The following is a 24783-nucleotide window of genomic DNA, read 5'->3' on the forward strand; positions in this document are numbered from 1 at the left end:
TATTTTCCCAGAAAAGGAAGGTGCATAAAGAGAACTCTGGGATCACTAGCTGTAGCCAGCCTTAACACTGGCACAAGTTAGGATGCATCCAGCATTCTAGAGAGCATTTCTCTAACCAGAGACAAGTGAAAGACACTTTTCTTCATTATGATGTAAATGACCACTATGCTTGTGTGTTACTGATGCATTTTTTAGTACAAGGAACTTAATATCAACAAATCCAAGCTCTTTATTTTTAAGGTGATGTGATTAGGGCCCAGATATTCTAAAACTATACTCCAAACGTCCAGTCTTGGGGTCTAGTGCTGATAATTGCTAATAACTTTATAATAAGCTTTGTGACAGTAAAAAAAAAAAAAAAAAAAAAAAAAAAGGAAATGAAATATTTGACAGTTCTCACGTTTTCTCTTAAAAATATCAGTACAATTTTGGAAGCGTAGTGGTCATTTTCTGTTGTTTCTATTATGTTTCTCTACAAGCAGAAATGAAGAATTTTGAACCTTTACGAAGAGATAAAGGTTATTTGATACACGTTGGTGGTCTCTGTCCTTCAGTATCTGAGGTATGCCAGGGTTTCCTTTTGGAGCTTCATTTTCAAATCTACTAATTGTTCTTGTTTTGATCATTTGTTGTTTTTCTACTTTAACAAGCTTTTCTTTTTCTTCTAGGCTGATTTAAGGTCTCATTTCCAAAAATACCAAGTTTCTGAAATTTCAATTTATGATTATTCTAATTACAGGTATGTTTTCCAGATTCAAGAAATGTGCATTTACTGGGTGCCTGCTGTGTACCACAAGTTCTTTACTGGAGATCTGCTATGACAGTGACAAAGTCAAGGGCCTTTCCCCTAGGGAGATCCCAGACTCAGAGGAGACACATTTACAAATAACTACAGTCCTTAACCAGTGCTGTTCTCTATTCCGTTTTATCTGTTATTGATGGCACATAGAATAGTTCCTGAGTTTTATGTGTTTTATCTTGTGTCATAGCATTTTGAGGGAGCAGTAGCATGCATTAATGAAGAGAATGGACTCTAGAGCTAGACAACTTGGGCAGGTTTCTGTATCTCAAGACCCTTGGTCTGTCCAGTGGAGGTAATACTAGCCCTTTCCTAGCACTACTGGGGCACTGCTAGAGTTCAAATATGCAGACCTCTCAGGGCAGAGCCTGCATGTCCTGAGCACCCAGAACATTGTACTTAGTTTCATTAATCTGATTTTGATTACTTACAAGCTGATGCTTTTGTATTTTTAGATAACTATTTCATTTACAAATCATCATTTCCAATTCTTACATTGATCCTTTCTGTTTTGTGATACTGCCAGAATTTTCAAAAGTATTAAATAATAATAGTTATAGCTAATGGAGATGCCTTTACTCTTTCATCCTTACAAATGATAGCTGTTTATTTCATATATAAAAATCTTTATCAGTTAAGAAAGGATTCTATTTGTAGTTGAGGTTGAAGTATATTAAAAATAGTTGTTGAAATTTGTCTTAAATGGAATCTATTAAAATCATGTTTTTTTTCTTATTTTATTTATTTGGCTTTATTTGATATGGTGTTAATACATTTCATTACATTATAGTAGTGTTGTAATCCTGGGAGTACAACTTGATGTGAACGATTTTTTTAGTATCTTGTTGAATTTTTTTTTTTTTAATGTGCTTTTTCTTATTTGAAATATTAAAAATTCTGTGAAAATTTAGAAAACACAGGTAAATACAAGGAGGTAATAAAACATTATCAATAGTTTCATCATTCAAAAACAGCCATTCTTCAGTATGTATATCATCTTTCCATTGACACTGTGAGGGGTGGTACTTTTAGGGGGATAGCTCTTGCCAACTTTCTTAGTTATATGGTTGAAATTCTTTTTAGGTTTTCTCTGGTTTTGGTCTATATTGTCAATTTAAAAGAATTAATACTTAGCACACCCCTTCTGTCAGTAAACTTTAAACCCTACTTAGATGATTTTCTTTAAAAATGTAATTCTTTTGGTATCTGTGAATATTGCCCCTTTCCATTCCTCATTTGGGTTAATTTTATCATCTTCTAATACACCTTATCTCTTCTTGGTTTTGTTACTTCAGTGCTTATCAGCTTTATTGCGTGTTGCACAGAACTAGTTCTTAGATTGATTTGTTTCTGTTTTCTGATTTCTTCATCTATGTTAATATCCTTCTTGTTTTCTTGCATTTATTTTCTTTTTCTATTTTTTTCTAATTAAATGTGCTTTTTTTTTGTCATTCTTCCTTATTTAGTAGTGTAAGGATGTAAGAATTTGAATGTTCTTAAAACCAAATCTTCTACTGGAAGAATCCTTACTCCTTCTGTGGAAGCCTCTCTCCTTCTTTAAAGAGAATTACTCTCCCTCTTCATTCCACGAAGACATCTGTGTACATGCTGCCTCCTTTTGACCTAAGCTGGTCAAACAGGGAGGGCATAATGTTTGTTATGTATTTATTAGATTAGCCTCATCAACTGTTCTCTAGCATTTTTTTTTTTAACTTGATTAATTGTAGGCTGAAAGATGAGTTAAAGTCTGCTGCTTATACTGTGTGTGTTTTTATTGCTTTCATTTTTTATAGTTTTTATTTTGTTCGTTGGTTCTTAAAGAGTCGTTACTTTTCTCTTTTGGGGGGGATTGAATGCATTGTTACTATTAAATGTCTTTTTTGTTGGTTAATGCTCTTTGCCTTAAATTGGTCCTTTTCTGAATGCATATTAGGACCCTTACTTTCTTTTAGTTTGCATTTGCCTGGTCTGCCTCTTTCTTTGCTCCAGAATCTCTTTTATGTAGGTACTGCATATATGCTTCTGTTTTGCATATTGACCTCTTCTATAATCTTTTTCCATTAATAGGAGAATATATTCCATTTACATTAATTAGTACTTTGGCCACAACCATATCATGTGTACCTTTGACTCAAGGGAAGCCAACCAGCCCGTTCTGAGGTAACTTGACATGAAAATCTGACCTGGAAGGAGCTTCCTTTTTAGATAGCATTAAAGCCTGGGATTCTTTCCAGATTTTTTCTTTATATATATATTTCATTTATATTTATATTCTTCATATATATATTCTTTATATATATAAAGAATATATTAAATATATAAATATATAAAATATAAATATATATATAAATATATACATATAAAATATATAAAGAATATATATATTCTTTATATATATATTTCATTTATATTCTTTCCAGATATAAATGCTGCTCTGGTTGGGTTGAATACTCGGGCTCCTTTTTATAACCTGAACACCCATGAGCTGCTGCTGCTTTCTCTCTGAAGCACACTGGCACCTAGAGTGATGGTGTTATTGTGAGATCATGGTCCTGGCTGCCTCATTCCATGAATTTCCTTAAAATAAATCCTATCGCTGAAGATAATCTTTGTATCTCTTCCTTATACTCTAACAGGAATAAATTATAGAATTTAAAATAATAGAATTTAACTTATCTCCAAATCAAAATATCTAAAACATAGAATGTTAAACATTTATATTATGAAGTGTATGTACTTTGGGGCAGGTAATATATAATATATGTACACTTGAAGGAAAAAAATCATAAGAGAACACCCATGTAACCATTACCCAGCATAGAATTGGAACTTTACTGCCTCCTGAAGCCCCCTGTCTGATTACTTCCTGCCCTTCACCATAGAGATCAATCACTCTCCTGATTTTGTGTTAATCATTCTTGCTTTTCTTTATAGTTTCTGTATAGAGGTACAGATATAACGTATAGATATATCCCTGAACAGTATACCTTTTAGGTATTACTGTTGTTGAATTTTATATAAATAAAATCATACTCTGTATTTTTCTGCAGTTTATTTCTCACTCAACGTTGTTTTTGAAATTCATCCATGGTGATATGTTTAGCTGAGGCTTGCTCATTTTCATTGTTTTTTCACTTTACTATCATTGGAAATTGGAGTTGTTTCTGGTGTTTTGCTGTTTAAACAAGTGCTGCTGGGAACAGTCTTTTACTTGTTTCCTGGTCATACATATGCAAGAGTTTTCTGAGATGAATACCTCAAAGTAAAACTGATAAGTCTCGGCATCTGTGCAAACCCAGCACTATTAGATAATGCCAAACTCTTTCCTTGGTGGTTGTGCCGATTTACACTCTCTCCAGCAGGAGTGTCAGTATTGCCAATTTGGTAGGCATGAAATAGTAGCTCTTGGTTTTAATTTGCATTTCCTTCATCACTAATAAGGTTGAACATCTTTTATTGACCATTCTTGTATCTCTTCTGTGGGGTGCCTATCATTTTCTTTGCTCCTTTTTTTTCTTTTAAATTTTTTGTATTTTTCTTATTGATTAAGAGTTTTTAATATAATCTGGATACTAACTTTTGGCAGTTGCATATGTTGCAGATATCTTTTTTCACTTGGAGGCTTGTCTTTTCTATTTTTATGGTATCTTTTGATGAATGGACAACTGGTAGTTCTTATGATTTGTGCTGTTTGTATATTTAAGAAATATGTTCCTACTCCAAGGTCATAAAGGCATTCTCTCATATATTCTCTAAATGTTTTTAAATTTTTCCTTTCACGTTTGATCTATCTGGAGTTTATATATACATGTTTGTATACACGGATTCATTTAAACAGTTTTCTTAGGGATAACGAATTGTCCCTAGTCCACTAATCTGTATGGCTGTGTCATATGTCAGCTTTGCATATATGTGTAGCATCTTGATGCTCCAGTTCTTTGCTTTTCCATATTTTAAAGTCAGGTTGTCAAGTTCCACAGTAAAACCTTTTGGGATTTTGATTGAAATTGTATTAGATCTATAGATAAATCTGGGGAAATTTCATGTTTTTTTAATATTGAATCCTTCCCTTCCATGAGCATGGTATATTTTTCCATTTTCTATTTTTGTACAAACAGCTCTCAACACATCTTCTGTTAGATTTATTCCTGTTTACCTCTTTGTATTGTTTTAAAGATTGTCTTTTTAAAAATTATTTTTTCTCACTGGTGATGAGTAGAAATGCAGTTGATTATTTTATCTTATGTCCAAAAATATTTCTAATAATTGGACTAGGAATTCTTTTGAGTTTCCTAAAATATTACATTTTAATATAAAATTACTAGGGGATAATACATAAAAAATGTTGAATAAAGCTTTACTATCCTGTATTTATCATCTTTAATTTGTTTTTTATTTAGTTATCCTAAATAAATATTTTCATAATTCCAAGGTAAATGTAATAACTTCTGGTTTTTAAGAGTTGTTACTTTTGTGAAAGACATATTTTTAGCCAATAGTTATGAAATTAAGTTTGAAGCAATTTAAAGTCATTAACATAGAACCTTTTGGTTTTCTGCTTTTATATTTTAGATATGCATCTCTTGCTTTTAAAAAAAACAGTGATGCAAAGACTGCTGCAAAAGAAATGAATGGAATAGAAATAAACGGAAAGTCAGTAAACGTGCGGCTTGTTAAAACTCCTGGAGAATATACATCACCAATGTCCTCCAAAAATGGAAGTAGAGTTAGTTTGAATAATTTGGAGAAAAGCACAAACAAAGAAATCAACTCACCCTCCTCTCTTTCTAGATTGCCCAGAACTAGACCGAGGCAGTTGGCATCTGAGCAGGACAGTGAGTTTTTCCCTTTGGACCATAAGGTTAGTTTTCTTGATGGATCCCTTCAATAGTCTTTGTACCTGTCATATTTGCTGTAAGTAGCTTTATAGAATAAATAACTCTAGTCTCAGCAGTCTTGAAGTGGAAGTGAGAGCATTAATTCTGAATCATTTTTAACGTTGGATCCACCCTAACCTGCTTTTGTACGGTGCCAGTTGCTCCTGAGGGAAAACATCGATCTTTGTAGACCTCACATTCTCTTTAACTTTAGCGAGGCTCTTGGCTAATGCTTCGTGGTCTTTTTATCTTTCTCTTTGTTCCTGGACAGTACTGTGCTTTAAGTAGCTAATTACACTGCCATCATTCTTTTTTTCACAGGTAATCTTACCTCGTAATTGTTAAAACCACAAAATACAGTCATTCTATTTTTTTTAATTCAGTTTTATTGAGATATATTCACATACCATACAGTCATCCATGGTGTACATCACCTGTTCACAGTACCATCATATAGTTGTGCATTCGTCACCCCAATCTATTTTTGAACATTTTCCTTATACCAGGAAAAATCAGAATAAGAATAAAAAATAAAAATAAAAAAGAACACCCAAATCATCCCCCCCATTCCACCCTATTTTTCATTTAGTTTTTGTCCCCACTTTTTTACTCATCCATCCATACACTGGATAAAGGGAGTGCAATCCACAAGGTTTTCACAATCACACAGGAGATAGAAAGAGGGTAGAGATCAGGCATTTGATGCTGAAGGACTACAGAATGTTCAGCAGGATTGATTGTAAAGACCCAGAAATAGATAGCATAATACTGTTGATGGTAGCACAATATTGTAAATACACTGAACAAAGATGTCTGTGAGTAAGGCTGAAAGAGGTGGGATAGGAGAATGTATGACACCAGGGGTAAAGATAGATGATGAAGACTGGGACTGTATAACTTAGCAAAAACTGGAGTGGCCAATGACTGTTAGTAAATCTACAAATAGAAAAATGTTCTCACATGTGGGAGAACAAATGAATGTCAGCCATGCAGAGTATTGAAAAAGGGATGGTATTTGGAAAAAAACATAAAGCAAACTGGAGTCTATGGTCAATAGTAACATTGTAATATGCTTCCATTAAATGTAATAAAGGCAGTATACCAAAGTTAAATGTGTATGAGAGGGGGATATAAGGGAGGGATATGGGATTCTTGGTAGTGGTGGTGTTTTCTGTCCTTACTAATATATTGTATTGTATGACGCTTTTTTTCCTTTTATTATTATCTTTTTTATTATTCACCAAAAAAAACACTTTTTCATAGTAATCAATATGTTCAAGTGCTGACTGTGGTGATAAATGTACAACTATATGATGCTATGAACAACTGACTGTACGCTGTGGATAATTGTATGTTGTGTGAATATATCTCTATAAAATTGTAGGAAAAAATATAAATAGGAGTAAAAGTGCTGGAGAAAACATGGAGAGAGGGATGTCCCTATTTACTGTTGATGAGTCATTCTATTTTAATATTCCCTCATCTTCACCTCATTAGGGTTTTAAACACCATGTGGAAAGTGGTGAAGTTCTCCTTGTTCACTCTTGTACCTGCCCTGCTTAGCAAAATGCCTGGCATGCAGGAGGCATTCAGCAAATTTATTTTTAATTTACATACAGTAAATTCTCTCTTTTCGGTGTCTGTGAGTTTAGACAAATGGATATAAGCAAGTAACTGCCAAAAAAATCAAGATACAGAACAGTTCCATCATTCTAAAAAATTCTCTCATGCTCTGATCTACTTCCTATTCTTATAGTTTTGCCTTTTCCACGATGTCGTATCAATGGAATCATACTGTGTAGCCTTATGAGTCTTGTTACTGTTGCTTCACCTAGTGCATTTGAGATGGACCTATGTTGGGTATATCCATGGGGGAAACCATGCCGAATACATCAGTAGTTCATTCCTATTCATGTCTTTTGCACATTTGAGTTTTAAGACTTTACCAGAGAGATATGTAACTGATAAATATGTTTTCCCAGCCAGTGCCTTTTCATTATCTTACTATCTTTCTCAAAAGTTTCTAATTTTGATGAAGTTCAGTCTCTCAGATTTTTTTCATTTACAAGTTGTGTTTTTGTTGTGGTATCTAAGAAATCATTGCCTAAGCCAGGCTCACAGAGATTTAGAGTTAATCTTTATTTCTTGTGTGGGATATGAGTTGAGGTGTTTTTTTCTTTGGTTTTTATTTTGCACATGAAATTGTTCCAGCATCATTTGTTCTTTGGGTCTTTTGCTGCACTGTCTATTCCATTGATCTGTTTATCTTTTCACCAATACTACACTGTCTTGATTACTGTGGCTTTATAGTAAGTCTTGAAATCAGGTAGATGAAAGAATATATATTTGTTGAAGCAGTAATCTAGATTTTCCCCTTAAGAAGATAAAGGAATTGTTCCTTAATTCCTGGAATTACCCGTTCCTTTTCTCTACCATTGGCCACTCCATTTCACTTGCAAGGCTTTTCTCTCTATTTGCACTCACACACAACTCTTCCTAATCCCAACGTGTTTTCACTTGACTTCACATTCCTTTGACGTTACTGTCCTTATTTATTCTGTGTTTTTATTAGTTCACGTAAGGGATCCCAGCTGAGAAAGTCTGGTTTAGACATAGCTTCATACATTTCACCACTACTAAAAAACATGTTTTGCATGTTTTTTAAAATACAGCCCTGTACACAGTTCAAGTCAGTCTACTTTTTATAAATAATTCCATATCAAAGTAAATTTCTTAAGATTTTTATTTTATTTATAATTTTGAAATTTAATTTAAGAAGCTGGATTTCTGTAGGTAATGGCCCTTATTTAATGATATTAAAAATTCTAAAATGCTTATTTAGAACGTGAAGAAGAATTGTAAACAAATTGAATCTACTAAATTGTTACCTGATGCACCTATTCTTCAATTCATACCTCCAAATACTTTGAACTTGCGTAGCTTTACCAAGATCATGAAGAGACTGGCTGAGTTACATCCAGAAGTCAGCAGGTAATGACTAAAATTATATTGTAACTGGTTTTAAATTTTTTATGTGAACATAAAGTTCAAATGAATAACTTAACCATTTAATGAATGTGTTGCTTTGAAAAAGGACAGATGCTCATGTATGTTTTCATTTTGCGTAGAGATCGTATTATAGATGCTCTTCAAGAAGTGAGATTAAATCATAAAGGTTTTCTGAATGGCTTATCTATAAATACTATTGTGGAAATGACTTCATCTGTTCTGGAAAACTCTGCTTCTGCTTAGGAATAAAAGAAGCAATAAAGAGGTAAGTGGGTGGTATTCATTTATAGCTAGATATTACTTTAAAATTTTAAGATATTTATTTCCTTTTTTCCCATAAAAAAATATATGAAAAAGTAAACCTGCTGTGTTAGTTAACTCTTAAGGCAAAACCGGTTACCCCAAAACTGAGTGACTTAAACAGCATTTATTATCTCACAGTTTCTGTGGTCTGGATTCAGGAGTGGTTTAACTAGATGGTTTTCGCACAGGGTTCCCCACATGGGAGCCAGACCTGTAGTCACCCGAAGGCTGAGACTGGAGGACCTGCTATGATGAGGCCCCTCATGGGGCAGTTGGCAGGAGGCCCCAGTTCCTCACCACGTGGGTCCTTTCACAGGGCTGCTTGAATGTGTTTGCATCTTGGCAGCTGGCTTCCCCCATGGCGAGAGAGACCAGAAAGGAGGCAAGGCAGAAGCTGCATTGTCTTTTGTGACCTACTTTCAGAAATCACACTCCATCATTTCTGCCACATTCTCTTCACTGGATGTGCCTCACTACATGCAGCCCACACTTGTGGGGAGGGGAATTAGCTCTACCTCTGAGAGAGGAATATCAAAGAATTTGTTGTATTTTTAAATTACCACACAAACATAGAACTCCTTTTTAAAAAATGGTAAGTAGGGACGTCTTAAAAAAAACTGCTTATGTGTGATAGCGTATTTGCAAACATGGCCATAATTATTCCCTTCTCTGTATCCATGCCCCTTTGCAACATGACCTTCAGCTCCTGCCATCAAGAATTAGTTTATTTTCCCACCCCATTGAATCTGGACTGGCCCTTTTACTTGCTTTTACATGTTGTGCCCAGTTTCAAGCCTATTCTTCAAGAAGCCTTGGTCACTCTTCTCTCTCTTGCCACTGCCATGGGAAGAAGCTCAGACAGTCTGCTTGAGGACTAGAGGCTACATGGAGGATCAGCAAGGCATTTCAGCCTGTAGCCAGTGACCCCAAACATGTGAGAGAATCTATCCTGCATCAGCAAATCCACCTTCCCAACATGACAATTACTTTAGGTGCACAAGTGAGCCAAGCCAAGATTAGAAGAATCACCCAAATGATTCTATCCCAAATTAACTGGCAGAATTATAGGCAAAATAAATGGTCATTGTTTTAAGCTACCAAGTTTTGAAGGTAGTTTGATACACAACAAAAATTGATTCAGATGCATTGTGTTTAAAGAGATAAAAGACAGGATTGAGAATTTTAGGGAAGAACTGAAAATATTTTAAAAACTGAAATTCCATTAATGAAAAATAAAATAACTGAAATTAAATTCAATAAATTCTACAGCAAATTACACAGATAGCCAAAGAGAGAATTAGAGAGAGAGGTCACTGCGGCTGGAGCAGGATGGCAGAGTGAGACAGTTCAGGGCTCTGTATCCCACAGAACTTTGAACAACCAGCCAGAACTGTCAGAAACATCTTTCTCAAAGCTCCAGAATAAAGGGCTGTCATAATAGGTCAAGTGCCAAACAAGAAAGAGACTACTTAACAGCAGTAGGATCCAGTGGCACCCTGCCTGGCCCCTCCTCCATCTGTCACCAACCTGGCGTGGAGCTGGTGCACGCTCCCAGTGTGGATCCCTGGTCCCAGTTCCAGAAGGAGCAGAGTAATCCTCTTGTTCATAATGGGAACATGTAAGTCTGGTGTGATCTGTCTGGTGGTGACCTGAGGGACTTGCTGTCCTAGAAAGTGCCATGCATGTAGAAGGCAGTTCACAGAGTCTCCTACAGAACACTGTAAGAGAGCAGTCAGGTGGTTGCCTGGGACGAGGGATTACTGGTTGTAGGACCTAGCAGTGCAGGGCACAGGACCATGAGGAAACGGTCTCCTAGAGAAAATGGGGCATTTATATCCATGTAAAGGGGAAATTGTCAGGGCCATTCCACATGTCCAAGACAAGATACATTTGCAAAAAGGACCAGGGCGTCCCATATGCCTCGGCCTGGAGGTATCTAAACTCCTTGTATGGGATAATCTCTGAAGGAGATCGTCTGTACGGATCAATCTGCAAAGACTGGGAGAAGTGTTTTTGTGTGTGTGTGTATTAGCTTCTGGCATTCAAAGAAAGCTCTGTCATAACTCAAACTGGATTATGTGTTTACTTTGTTTAATTTAATTTGAGTCTAAATTACAGCAACAACACGAAGTATCAGAATGTTCAGGTTTCAACAAAAGATTACAAAACATACAAAGAAACAGGAAACAATGGCCCAGGAAAGGAGATTAAAGCATTAGAAATCATCCATGAGGAGGATCATAAATGGCACATTTCAGAAAAAAAAAATCAACCAAACATCATTATCTTGCTTAATATTAAATGGGACACATACACAAAATAAGAAATGTAACAGGGTAAAGAAGCATCAAAATAGGAAATTTGGAAAATCATGTGTCTTTTTTTTTTTTTTTTTTTTTTTTGCAGAAAAAATTTGAAAATCCGGATGAAGTAGATCTAACTTTATAGGAAAATATAATTTGAAGAAATAAATCCCAGTAGAGATAGAAAGTTTAAACAGACCGATTATCATAGAAATAATAGAAAAATGGGGCAGTGTTAACAATTACAGAGGAAGAAATGAAAATGATCCTTAAACATATGAAAAGATTTCTGTTTTACTCAAAATGAAAAAAGTATAAATTAAAATGTTTTTTAAAATTCAATTTGAATGAGATATATTCACATACCATACAGTCATCCATGGTATACAATCAGTTGTTCACTGTACCATTATATTGTTGTGCATTCATCACCACAATCAATTTTTGAACATTTTCATTATCACACACAAAAAAGAATAAGAAAAAAAGTTAAAGTAAAAAAGAACACCCAAAACATCTCATACCCCCGTCTCCCCCTATTCATTTACATTTTGTCCTCATTTTTCTTTTCATCTGTCCATGCACTGTATAAAGGAAGTGGGAGCCACAAAGTTTTCACAATAAATGGTCACACAGTGTAAGCTATTATGTAGTTATACAGTCATCTTCAAGAATAAAGGCTACTGGGTTGCAGTTTAACAGTTTCATCTATTTCCCTCTAGCTATTCCAATACACTAAACACCGAAAAGGGATATCTATATAATAAGAATAACCTCTAGAATGATCTCTCGACTCTATTTGAGATTTCTTAGCTACTGAAACTTTATTTTGTTTCCTTTTGCTTCCCCCTTTTGGTCCAGGAAGCCTTTCTTAATCACACGATGCCAGGGCTAAGCTCATCTCCAGGAGTCATATCCCATGTTGCCATGGAGATTAACACCTCTGGGAGTCATGTCCCATGTAGGGGGGAAGGCAGTGAGTTTACCTGCCGAGGTGGCTTAGAGAGAGAGGCCACATCTGAGCAACAAAGAGGTTCTCTAGGGTTGACTCTTAGGCACAATTTTAAGTAAGCTTAGCCTCTCCTTTGCAGTAACAAGCTTCATAAGGGCAAGCACCAAGATCAAGGACTCAGCTTTCTAAATTGGTAGTCCCCAATGCTTGTGAGAGTATCATTAATTCCCCAGGTGAGGAAATTTAATATTCTCACATTTTACCCCAGTCCCTCAATGGGGCTTTGCAAATACACCTCTATTCTCTGCCCAGATTACTCTGGGATGTGTTAAGGCTTCACACTAACCTGTACAAACCAACCAGATTTCATGCCCTATTCAATGTTCCATGTAATTATGTTTGAATAAACTGACCATACAAGTTAAATTGCATACTGTGTTACAAAAAAATAACAGATTTTGCACCTAATAAACATCTCTTCCTTTGGTCTCACACAGAAGTTGAAGTTTTAAAAACACCGTCAATATTGTTCTTTACCCTTTAGTCTAATTTACCTTAGTCCTAACCAAGTCCATTTCATTCATATCTCTAGTTGAAGTCTGATTTGTTTTTTCAGACTCCTTAATATTTGCTGTATGGGGTAATGCTGACATTCATAGCTGCCGGACTCTGGCTCTGAATCTCAGGTGTCACACAGATAGCCAAAGTTCCAAGGACTTACTAGATTATACACAAGAAGTTCGGCATCTCAGAATTTAGAAATAACCATTACAACTCAGAAATAGATGAAACTGCTGTAAGAGCTTACAGTCTAGGAAACTTTACAGTAAGCCTTCCCTGATAACCTATGTACTCAGACCTCTCAGAGTTTGTACATTATAGTTAGTCCATTATAATGTTTTTCTTTTCATTTCTGGTTTATTTCACTCAACATACTGTCCTCAGTGTCCGTTGTAGCGGCTTAATATTCCATTGTATGTATACACCACAGTTCACCATTCTGTTCATCAGTTGGTGTACACTTAGGCCACCTCCATCTATGGCAAATCGTGAATACTGCCACCATAAACCCCACTGTGCAAATGTCCATTCATGTCCCTCTTTCCTGTTCTTCCAAGTATATACCCAGTAACCAGGTTGCAGGATCATATAGCAAACCCATTCTTAGCTTCCTGTGGAACCACCACACTGCCCTCCAGATGGGCTGCACCATTCGACTTGCCCATCAATGGTAGGTAGATATGTCGTTCTCTCCACATTTTCTCCAGCACTTGTATCCCTGTTTATTTTTTAGACAGTTTTACATCATACATTCCATCTTAAGTAAACAATCAGTGGTTCCCTTTATAATACCATAGTTATGCATTCACCAACACTGTCTATATAAGGACATTTCCATTTCTTCCACAGAGAAAGAGGAAGAGATGAAAAAAGTAAAAAGACACAAGAAAAAGAAAGAAAAAAAAAAGACAACTAAGAAGCAAAAAAGAAAAACAAATTAAAATACAATAAAAAAGTCAGACACCACCACCACCAAGAATCCCATACCCCTCCCTTATATCCCCCTCTTACAAACATTTAGCTTTGGTATATTGCCTTTGTTACAATTGATGGGAGCATATTACAATGTTACTGTTTACTGTAGACTCTAGTTTGCATTGATTGTATTTTCCCCTCAATGCCACCCATTTTTAACACCTTGCAAAGTTGACATTCATTTGTTCTCCCATATTTGTACATATTTGTACATTAATCACAATCATTGGCCACTCTAGGTTTCACTAAGTTATACAGTCCCAGTCTTTATCTTCTGTCTTTCCTTCTGGTGTCCTACATGCCCCTAACCTTCCTCTTTCAACCGTACTCAGAGTCATCTTTGTTCAGTGTACTTACATTATTGTGCTACCGTCACCCAAAATTGTGTTCAAACCTATCACTCCTGTCTTTCCCTATATGTCTGTAGTGCTCCCTTTAGTATTTCCTGTAGAGCAGGTATCTTGTTCACAAACTCTCTCAGTGTCTGTTTGTCTGGGAATATTTTAAATCTCCCTCAGTTTTTGAAGGACAGTTCTGCCGGATATAGAATTCTTGGTTGGCAGTTTTTCTCCTTCAGTGTCTTAAGTATATCACCCCACTGCCTTCTTGCCTCCATGGTTTCTACTGAGCTTCCTTGTATATGATGAATTGCTTTTCTCTTGCTGCTTTCAGAATTCTGTCTTTGTCTTTGACATTTGATAATCTGATTATTAAGTATCTTGGCTTAGGTCTATTCAGATCTATCTATTCTGTATGGGGTACACTGCACTTCTTGGATCTGTAATTTTATGTCTTTCGTAAGAGATGGGAAATTTTCAGTGATTACTTCTACCATTATTGTTTCTGCCCCCTTTTCCCTTCTCTTCACCTTCTGGGACTCCCATGACGTGTACATTCTTGCAGTTCATTTTGTCATTCAGTTCCCTGAAATGTTGCTCATATTTTTCCATTCTGTTCCCATCTCTTATTTTATGTGTAGGATTTCAGATATCCTATTCTCTATTTCATGAATCTGTTCTTCTGCCTCTTCAAATTTGCTACTGTATGTCTCCATTGTGTCCTTTGTCTTCTGTGTTGTACCTTTCATTCCCATAAGTTCTGCCAATTGTTCTTTCAAACTTTTGAGTTCTTACTTAATGTTCGCCCGATGTCTTCTCTATATGCTTCATCTCTTTTGCCATATCTTCCCTCAACTTGTTGATTTGATTTTTGGATTGATTTAGGAGATTTGTTTGAGTAATAATTAGTTGTTTAAATTCCTGTATTTTAGTTGAAGTGTAAGTTTGTTCCGTTGGGCCGTATCTTCATTTTTCCTAATATGACTTATAATTTTTTGTTATCTAGGCATTTGGTTTCCTTGATTACCCCTGTCACAGCCCAGGGGGGCTTTACCAGTCAAAAGACCAAAGAAAACACCCAGCATCTGCTGAAACATGAACTTTATTTAGGGCTTACCCACAGGGAGGCAGAATTTAAATGGCTTTTCTCTCACCCGGCAGGTACCACTTTTGCAGGGAAAATTGGCCACGTGATTCAGAGAACAGCAAGCCCTTTTATATGGGTTTTAGACAAAGACATTCCTAAGGGTGGGAGGAGCATAGATGCAGGAATGGGTCACTCTGACCTGAGGGGTGGTGCAGGAAGGACTAGAATAACACTTGAACAATTACATTTTGCTCTTTTTGTGAGACTAAGAGTCTCTCACTTCCTGCCTGCTTCCCATAAAGTTACATTTGAAGGTCAGTTTACCCTTTTTCTCCTTACTGGCTTACAAAGACAATAGGTTAAACATTAGCTACCTTGGTCACGCAGAGTGCTGTGCACCAAAGATCTGCAGGCCTGTTTTGCTCAGGCCATGGCTTGCCACAACCCCAGTCATATCTTCCTGGACCAGACAGGCCCAGGTCTCAGGAGGAGCCTGTATTCAGTATCAGGTTTTCCTGACAGTGAGACCCAGAAGATTTTCAGACTTTCCTGTGAGGCTTCTGGACTCAGTGCTTTTCCTATCATGTCAGCCCACAGCTCCCTACTGGCATAAAGAGGTGCAGTCCCTTTAGTTCTCAGTGAACCCTGTCCTAGCCAGGGGCTGAGGGTATCAGAAGCCAGGCTTAAGTTGTTAATTGTTTGTTTGTTTTCCCTGAGGCCCTGGGGCCTGAATTCTCTGAGGGAGGGCAGCCACTTGAGCTGGGCCCCACTCCCCTTTTCTTAGGGAAATACATCCTTTAAGTAGTTATATCCTCCTCTTGAATTCCTCTTTTGTCTCTCTGACTCTGTTAACTCCACCCTTGCCTGGGTCAGAGCTGACAGTTGGAAATGCCTGAGGCTAACTCTAATGAGCTGCTTAGCATGAGAGGGAAAAAAAAGGAAAAAGTGCAAAAACCCCTTTTCAGTTTTGCCAGTCGACTGGTGTTGGTACCCATTTTTCTGTGCCTCTTTTCTGGAGACACAGCCACTTTCCAGTATTCTGAGCTCAGCCATCTCCAAAAGTTTCTGTTTTTATTTATTTATGTTTTTTTTTTTTTCTGTCAGCCTTGCCTCCTCTCTGCTGGAGGAACCTCAGATTCCTTTCCTGCTTGCTCCAGGTTTAGCTGTGCTTGTAGCTTGTATTCCGTAGTCCAGATTTCTTAATTAAAACCGCAGTTGGAGCTTGGTTGAGTTACTTTCTCTCACTCCAGGTAACCAGCCTCTTTTATCCAGAGGGAAGTATTTCAGCTCAGCCTGCTGTAAACTGGTAGAAGTAGATTTCTGGGGCAAAGATTAAATACATAAACAATTTGGGTAGATATTACTGAATGTACACACATGCATGCACGCACATTCACACCTTCACGTGCACACACAGACGTTGAATAATATTTGTATAAAGAAACTCAGGGTAAAGGAAAAGCTGATAAAATTATGGTGGGAGGGAGGGGATAGAGATAGAAGCAGAATTCTCTGAACATATACCTTAATTAGTTTGGGCTTTGGAAATAAATGCTTTGTACATGCAAATATAAAGTTGGATCAAAAAAAGAAAAAGAAATCAGTCCTAAAAAATGAAAACACAACTAAAAGGAATGAAACTAACCATATATTGAATTGGTGGTATAACCACATGAAGAAAAGAATGACTTCTATTACATTAATACAACATTTTGACTATACATCTTAGGTATATATTCTAAGGACAATTAAAGCTGCAAAGATATGTTAAACTGTGTTCCTAGTCTGACAGTGGTACTGTTGGTATTATTATTTTGAAACTTGTTTAGAGAATATATAATTGGTCAGTGTTATTGGGAACCAAGATCTTTGGTGTACAAGAATATAGATGCAAGTATAAAATCAAAAGTTGAATAAAAATTCTGTACTATTATATTTCAGTTTGAAATTTATATTCATATTTTGTTTTTCAAAAATAGCTGTGTCCACTGAAAACACTTAGAAGCAGTGACAACCCAATGATAGAACCAGCATCCAATTTGTCGTCTCTGAATACCATTTCCTACTTTCTTTTATTTCTCTTTGCATCCAAACATTTGAATAGACTTGCATTGTATTTGCTTTCTTAACAATCATCTTCTTAACTAGCTTCTTTCTTCTATCCCCAGTAATCTAGTCAGCCTAATCTGGATAATTTCCAAGTTCATTCCCAACTAATCAACTAAGTACTTTCTTCATTCTTCATCCTCTGTTCCAGATTGCTAATGCTGCTGTTATGCAAAATACCAGAAATGGATTGGCTTTTATAAAGGGGATTTATTAGGTTACAAATTTACAGTTCTGAGGGCATAAAAGTGTCCAAACTGAGGTATCAGTAAGATATCACTGAAGAATGGCAATGGCATCGGTAACACCTCTGTCAGCTGGGAAGGCATTTGCTGGCATCTGCTGGTCCTTTGCTCCCAAGTTGTGTTTCAAAATGGCTTTCTCCAAAATGTCTCTGGGCTTCTGTCTTCGCTGCTCTCCCTCTCCGTTCCTCTGCATCCTTGCTTCTTTCTCCCAGGGCATTTCTCTCTAAACATCTGGGAGTCCTCTCTCAGCTTCTCCAGCACAAACTCTGGGCTTCATCTCTTAGCTTAGCATCTCCAAACGTCCTTCTGTCTGCATCTCCAAGCGTTTGGGTCTGTGTCACCTCTTAAAGGATACCACTGGTCTAATTAAGACCCGCCCGGAATGGGCAAGGTCACATCTCTATGGAAATAATTCAATCAGAGGTCACACCCACAGTTGGGTGAGTCTCATCTCCATGGAAACACTCAATCAAAAGGTTCCACTCAACAAGATTGGATTAAAAGATCATGGCTCTTCTGGGGTCCATAATGGTTTCAACTGGCACACCCCCTAAACTGTTTTGTTATATTTGACACTTAGAACCTACTCCCCTTTATAATTATTTTTAAATGAAATATACTATACATGCAATAAAAGATACTAGTCCTAACTATAGCTCAATGCATTTTTACACATTATACACAAGTCTATATACCAGGTCGAATATATAATATTTCCAGCACCCCAAAAGGTTTCTGTGTGCCTCTTCTCAATTTTACGCACCCTCCCCCCACCACCACACACATACCTCCCCCACCGGTAACCACCTCTCTGACCTTGAGGTGCTGAGAATTCAGCAATGAAAAGATAAAATTCGTGTTCACAGGAACTTATATTCTAGAGAGGGAAAATCACAAGATAAGTTCATATAGTGACAAATTCTACAAAGAAAATACAGCAGAGCAATGGGGAAAGAGGGCACCCACTTAAAGGAGGGTAGCTTTTATATGTGGGACTTGCTGAGAATACAAAATTTCCTCAAAGACATATAGTATTTCCTTTAGATTTATTTCCCGTGGTCATGTTTGTCTTAAAAATAGTATAATAGATATTCTTTAGTAAACCAGTATTTTGAGCCTATATTTGTGACACTGTGTTAGGTGCTTCACAGTAAATGAAGATGGATTAACCCCTGCCTTCAGGTTGTTTACTCTTCAGATCATTACCACGTTTTTACCATGATGGCAGTCCAGTTAGTTGTCTGTATATATACCTGGTGGCCTATTTCTATTATTAATCTTTCAATAGAATTTAATTTTTAATGATATGATTGGTTGAGGAATAGAGTTTGATGGTAAATGAGTATATGTTATGCTCATAAATATGATAAAAGCTTAATGATATAATGACTGGTTTACTGGTAGAATGTAGTGATAAGTATGTGCTTTTCTGGAATATTTGATTTAATATACTCAACACATTGTTGATTTCTCCCTTTTCTTCCTCACTCTTTAGACTCTTCTTGGAACGCATGAGTGCCCTTCTCCAGAGAATGTTCCACAGCACTTAGGAAAAAGTGTGGTAGCAGCAAGATGAAGTAATTAAATAGGCATTATCAACAGATTTTGCTGTTTATGTTTTACTTTTTAGCCCTCCCTTAAAAACCTAGCAACTGTTGTTTCTTCAGTATTAAGACCATCTGTATATAAAATTAAAAGATAATTTAAATAAGTTTATAAGCTTTATATTTCAAACTTGTTACTTAGAGACTTTAAGCTACATGTTTTGGATCAGGAAAAATGGTATAGTTTCCATTAAAGAAAAAACACCTTTGTCGAATCAATTTATCAAAATAGTGCATGAGAGGTTTATTATTGTTTCAGAGTTCATTAAATGATTTCCACAGAGGAAAAATGTAATTTTGTAATTATTTCTATAGATGAAAAATGTGAATCATCTGAAGTTTGTGTCTTGGTTCCAGTTTTTCTAATTGCCCAAGACTCTTGGACCATAGGATAATAAATAAACTGAATTTATAGATGTAAGAAATTTTGGAACTTGTATATTTTTAAGCTTCCAAGATTATTACCTTACTACTGTGATATATTTAATGCATTTTATGCATTATAATTGCAGTATAAAACATTCAAATGTATTGTTCCTGTTTTCACTGAGAATGAACCGAAGCGTGCTTTTGGTAAAGTACCTAAATGTTCAGCAGATTGCTTGCATTCATTTTGTGTTAAATTCTGTTGTATTAAATTAGGGGATGAGTTGGAACAATTTTTAAAGCCTAATGTTTTGCCTTATCTGATAGCAATAAATAATATAGGCTTATTTAATAGCTTACTATCTTAAAGTAACATACTGTGAAAAGTTGCATTTTTATTAATAGTAAGATTAACATTTAAGTATGTTTTTCTTCTTCAGATGTTTAGAGCATTCAATAATCAGTTGTTGTTACATCATTAAAAATTACCCATTTAACACTTATATTTGATGCATTTATATTTAATAAAGACAGTTAACTTTTAGAATCATTGTAAATGTAATACTTTCTGCAGACTTGATCTCATTTTCCAAGTGTAAACTAACCTACCAGGGTATATGGGGAATACACATGGATGGTAAGGCAAGAAAATCTAACTGCTGGTTTCCAAAGTTTTGCTCTTTTTAAGAGTTTTGATAATGAGCTTATGTTTCATATATTAATTTGTCTCTGGTTATTACCGGATCATCTCCAGATGTCTCCTAGGACTTGGGTTCTATACTGTGAAAATTAATTGAAAAGGATTCTGTTAAATTAAATTGGAGAATCATTGGGTTTCGGCCATACATCAAATTAGTAGAATCCTAGAATTATGTTTTCCCCCATATGTTGAATCATATGGTTATTTATATTAAAAGGCTACATTCAGAGTTAGCGTTAAATACAGTTGAAACATGGAATAGACTGGAATTGACATTATTTTCAACATACTAGCAGCAATAAGAAGCATAGTCATTTGTTTCTGAAAGGATTTGGTGAAGTGGAATTCCCTTTTAGAATATAAATGAAATTACTGCATTTGATATGGGGAATATAGAGAAAGGGTGATTTGAAATTATAATCTTCAGGTATTATGAAATAAAGAAGTCCTTGTCTCTGAAAACTGAAGGTAAGGATCAGGCATTTTTTTTAGATCAAAGGGCTTTCAGCTGTACCAGCAAATTGATAGTTGTTACGAAGCTTCCCAAATTAAATTTAGAAATGGAGTCATTCTTCATGAATCTTCTGAAACCTCGAGTGAAAAATAAATTTTTATATTATTCTCTACAATTTCTAATATAACATTCTTCAATTTCTTTTTAATGTTGTAGTTTTTTTTTTAAGACTGATAAAGTTGTCCAAGTTTCCAAATGTCTTCACTGGTAAAGTTTCAGACAATTTTAGCTTATTTACATTATTGCCCAAAATTGTTTTCTTTTGTATTATGTTATTGGATACGAAAGAGCATGTTAGCTATATCACCCAGAATATTTGGAGACAACCAAAAAACTGGAATGTTGTAGATAGCATAGGACTATCACTAAAAATTCCCAGCCAGCTTTGCCTGAAGCTGATCTTATAGTTTCTTTAAAAAAAAAAAAAAAAAAAGTTCTCAAGCCAGTATTCTGTAGATACCAATTTATTTCTGCTTTTTCACAACTGATTGTTGTTACTTATGATCGAGTATATGCCTGGCACATAGTAAATGTTTAATTGTTAGCTCTTGTGGTAGGCAGACTAATGGTCCTCCCGAGATGCCTCCAGAGATCCCAGAACCTGTGACTGTGCCTTACCTGGCAAAAAGGCATTAGGGTTGCAGGTGGAATTAAGATTGCTGATCAGCTGACCAGAGATGGAAAAATATTCTTGGATTATCTGGGTAGGCCCAATCTAATCACATGGGTTTATGCAATGCATGCAGTTCTTGGAGTTACCAATCCTAAAACCAAAATAAAAAGGCACTCTTTTGTCGTAACTGCAGCAAAATCCCCAGGGAGGACCACTCCGATTAGGCAAATTTAGATGACATGCCTGGGTTGTGTGTCCATCCACGAGGATGAGGGATGCCAGAGAACAGAAGAGAAGTGATCCCCAGGGAGAAGCTGAATAGATAGGAGGCATTTTCCCTTCTTCTGGTAATACAAAGCTTCAGCTTGACATGACTTCAGCTTGAGAGGAGTCACTTTCTCTCCTTCCCTCTCTCCCTCCCTGTCCCTCTACCTCACACGAACACACACACACATACCTGGGTAGTTAGGAATAGATAGTTTCAGTTCTCACTAGGGAAAGAACTACTATAAAGTAAACAGGCAGTGTTCAGATTCTTGGTTTGAACATTTCCAGTTATGTGTTTGGTATGCAATTGTTTTATCTTTTCATTTAGCAGTAATTTTAGACTGCAGAAAAGTTGCAAAAATAATAGAGTTCATGTATACCCTTCGCCCAGCTTCCCCTAATGTGAACAATTTACATAACTATTGTAAAATTAGCAAAACCAGGAAATTAACATGGTATGCAATATTATTGACTAAACCACAGGCCTTATTCAAATTTCACCAGTTTTTCCTCTAATGCTCTTTTTGTGATCCAGGATCCAGTCCAGTATCACACATAAGCATGTATTTATTGTGTCTTCTTTATGCCTTCATCCCTCAGGGTATGATGGTTTGTGATAGATCTTTAACAGGGGGTGTTATCCTTGATGGCATGGTTCAGGTAGCTTCTGCAGGCTTTATCCACTGTTAAGTTACTATTTTTCCTTTGTCATTGAGGGAGATCTCTGAGACTTTGCAAATATCTGCTTTTCCTTAAACTTTCACTCACAAATTTTAGCATCCATCAGCAGATTTTGTGGTGTTTGCCTAATGCAATTTTGTATGTCCCTCATGCCTTCCACATTTATTACTTGGAAATCTAAGGAAACACTGTTCCTGCTGCCCCATTTATTTCTTTATTTCATTATGGACTTATTGCTGTTTAGTTTGTTCTGTGGTTTTTAATACAGTACTACCATTGCATATTTGTTGCTCAGATGATCCCAGCCTTAGCCTCTAGGAGCTTCTTCGGGTTGGCTTCCGTGTCCTTTTGACATTCATGATCCTCTTTCAAGTACTTACTTTGTAACATCATAGGATATTTTAGGCTCATTATGTCTATTCCCTGTCCTGGCCTTGAAATCAGCCATTTCCCCAAGAAGCCCAATTTCCTTTTATTGGAGAAGGACATTTAGAAACCAGGATCTGATCAGTAGGTGCTCTCGTTGCTGTCGTGGGTGTCACCGGCCTGAGGCCCTCTCGGGACAGAGCTAGGAAACAGGTGTATGTATATTAATCTACGGGCATACGCATCGGTACTTATGTGTGTATATCTGTGTATGTATTTAAAACCATGAGTTCATACTGATAATTTTTAATTCCACTCCTTTTTTATTTGTACCTTCTTTTACCAACAGTGATAAACCTGGCTTGCAGTATCCACAATACATTTAGTTATTGGTTCAGTCCTAGTATATGCATAAATTCACTACAAAATTGCTGATCCATCCCTGTGAGAAACAGGTTTACCAACTAGAATAGTTTTTACATACCATTCTTTTTGTCTTTAGCCTGACCGTATACAGTTTTCTAAATTTATTCAGGTTACATCTTTTCTTCTCCATTCCCTGCTGTGCATTATGGTACTCATTTGTAATACAGTTGGGTGCATTGGTTACTGTTTGTATTTCATTTTGAGTTCCCCTCACACGCTCCTTGATGGGGAGTCTGTGAACCATGACTGAGCCTCTAGGTCAAAGCCATACAGAAAGGTGTGCTTGGGGAACTCCCTCAGCCGCCGCCCCTCCTTCAGTCCCTGTGCACCCCCCTTTGTAAACTGCTAATCTCAAGTTTCTGAGTTACCCTTCTTGTATTTCTTTTGCACAAATTATCAGATATAAATGTATATTCTTATATCCTCTTCTTTCTTACATGAATGGTAACATAGTATACATAGATTTTTTTTGCATTTTGTTTTTATACGCAACAGGAATAACCTGGAAATCACTCCAAATCAATTCATAGAGATCTCCCTCATTCTTTTTAATAGCTGTATTATACTCCAGTATGTGGATGTACCATAATTTATTCATCCCTTCTCCTGTGTACACGTTTAGCTTTTCACTTGTTTTCAGTATTTTGTGATAACAGACAATGTTGTACATATGTATTTGCCTTCATTGTTGGAGGTATTTCTTCAGGACAGAGTCCTAGAAGTGGGATTGCTGGGTCAAAAGATAAGTGCATATGTAGTTTAATTCAGACATTGCAGAATTTTCTCCTGGAAGGACTGTATTAATTTGCATTCCACCAGCAGTGCGTGGCAGTCAGTGCCTGTTTCCTCAGAGCCATGCCAAGTGGATGTGTTGTCATACTCATTAATTTTTGCCAATCTTACCAGTCAGAAGTGGTATCTTAAGACTTTTTAATAGCCTTCCTGAGGTACAATTGACATACAACAAACTGCACGTAATTCTGTAAATTTTTTATTTTGAAAGAAGTTAAGACACACAAGGAGTCACAAAACTAGTTCAGAGTTCCCAAGTATCCTTCACCCAGGTTTGCCCAAAGATAACAGCTTATATAACCAAAGAGCATTAGCAAAATAAGGAAATTAACATTGATACAATACTATTAGCTGAATTAAGACTCTATTCTAATCTTATTTCACCAGTTTTTACATGTACGTTTATATTTTTGGTGTGTAGTATGATGAAATGTTATCACATTTAATTGCATATATTTAAACTGTACAGTACAGATTTTGACTTTGGTATGCACCGGTAAACCCATCCCCACAATATATTCATCACCCCCTACAGTTGCCTGGTGCACCTTTGTTCATTTGTTTCATTTGCACATATTTCTCATGGATAAATACCTAGTAGTGGAATGGCTGGGCTATATGGTTAACTTTTTAAGAAACTGCTAAACTGTTTTTTTCCAATGTAGTTTTACCATTTTACGTTCCCATGAGCAGTATATGAGAGTTCCACTTGCTCTAAATATTTGTCAACTCTTAGTGTGGTCAGTCTTTTAAAATTTAGTCATTCTAGTGAGTGTAGTATATCGTTATGATTTTAATTTGCATCTTTCTGATGGCTAATGATGTTAGGAGGCTTTTCAAAATATAAGTTCTTTATCAAGTATATGACTTACACATATTTCCCCCTGGTCTGTGGCTTG

At 36.1% G+C, this 24783-nt stretch overlaps 1 protein-coding gene across 1 annotated transcript in view; it reads left to right on the forward strand.

Moving 5' to 3' along the window:
• Window positions 1-19921, forward strand: part of RBM44 (RNA binding motif protein 44) — an 80006-nt gene extending 60085 nt beyond the window's left edge. The window contains exons 11-16 of the mRNA XM_037850188.1: window positions 483-562; window positions 669-739; window positions 5372-5660; window positions 8519-8667; window positions 8805-8950; window positions 19051-19921. Of these exons, the coding sequence (XP_037706116.1) occupies window positions 483-562; window positions 669-739; window positions 5372-5660; window positions 8519-8667; window positions 8805-8928 (713 nt within the window). The 3' untranslated portion in view covers window positions 8929-8950; window positions 19051-19921. The remainder of the gene's footprint in view (window positions 1-482; window positions 563-668; window positions 740-5371; window positions 5661-8518; window positions 8668-8804; window positions 8951-19050) is intronic.
• Window positions 19922-24783: the final 4862 nt, after the last annotated feature.

Source organism: Choloepus didactylus, chromosome 9 (genome assembly GCF_015220235.1).
Source record: "Choloepus didactylus isolate mChoDid1 chromosome 9, mChoDid1.pri, whole genome shotgun sequence".
NCBI classification, from domain to species: Eukaryota; Metazoa; Chordata; class Mammalia; order Pilosa; family Megalonychidae; genus Choloepus; species Choloepus didactylus.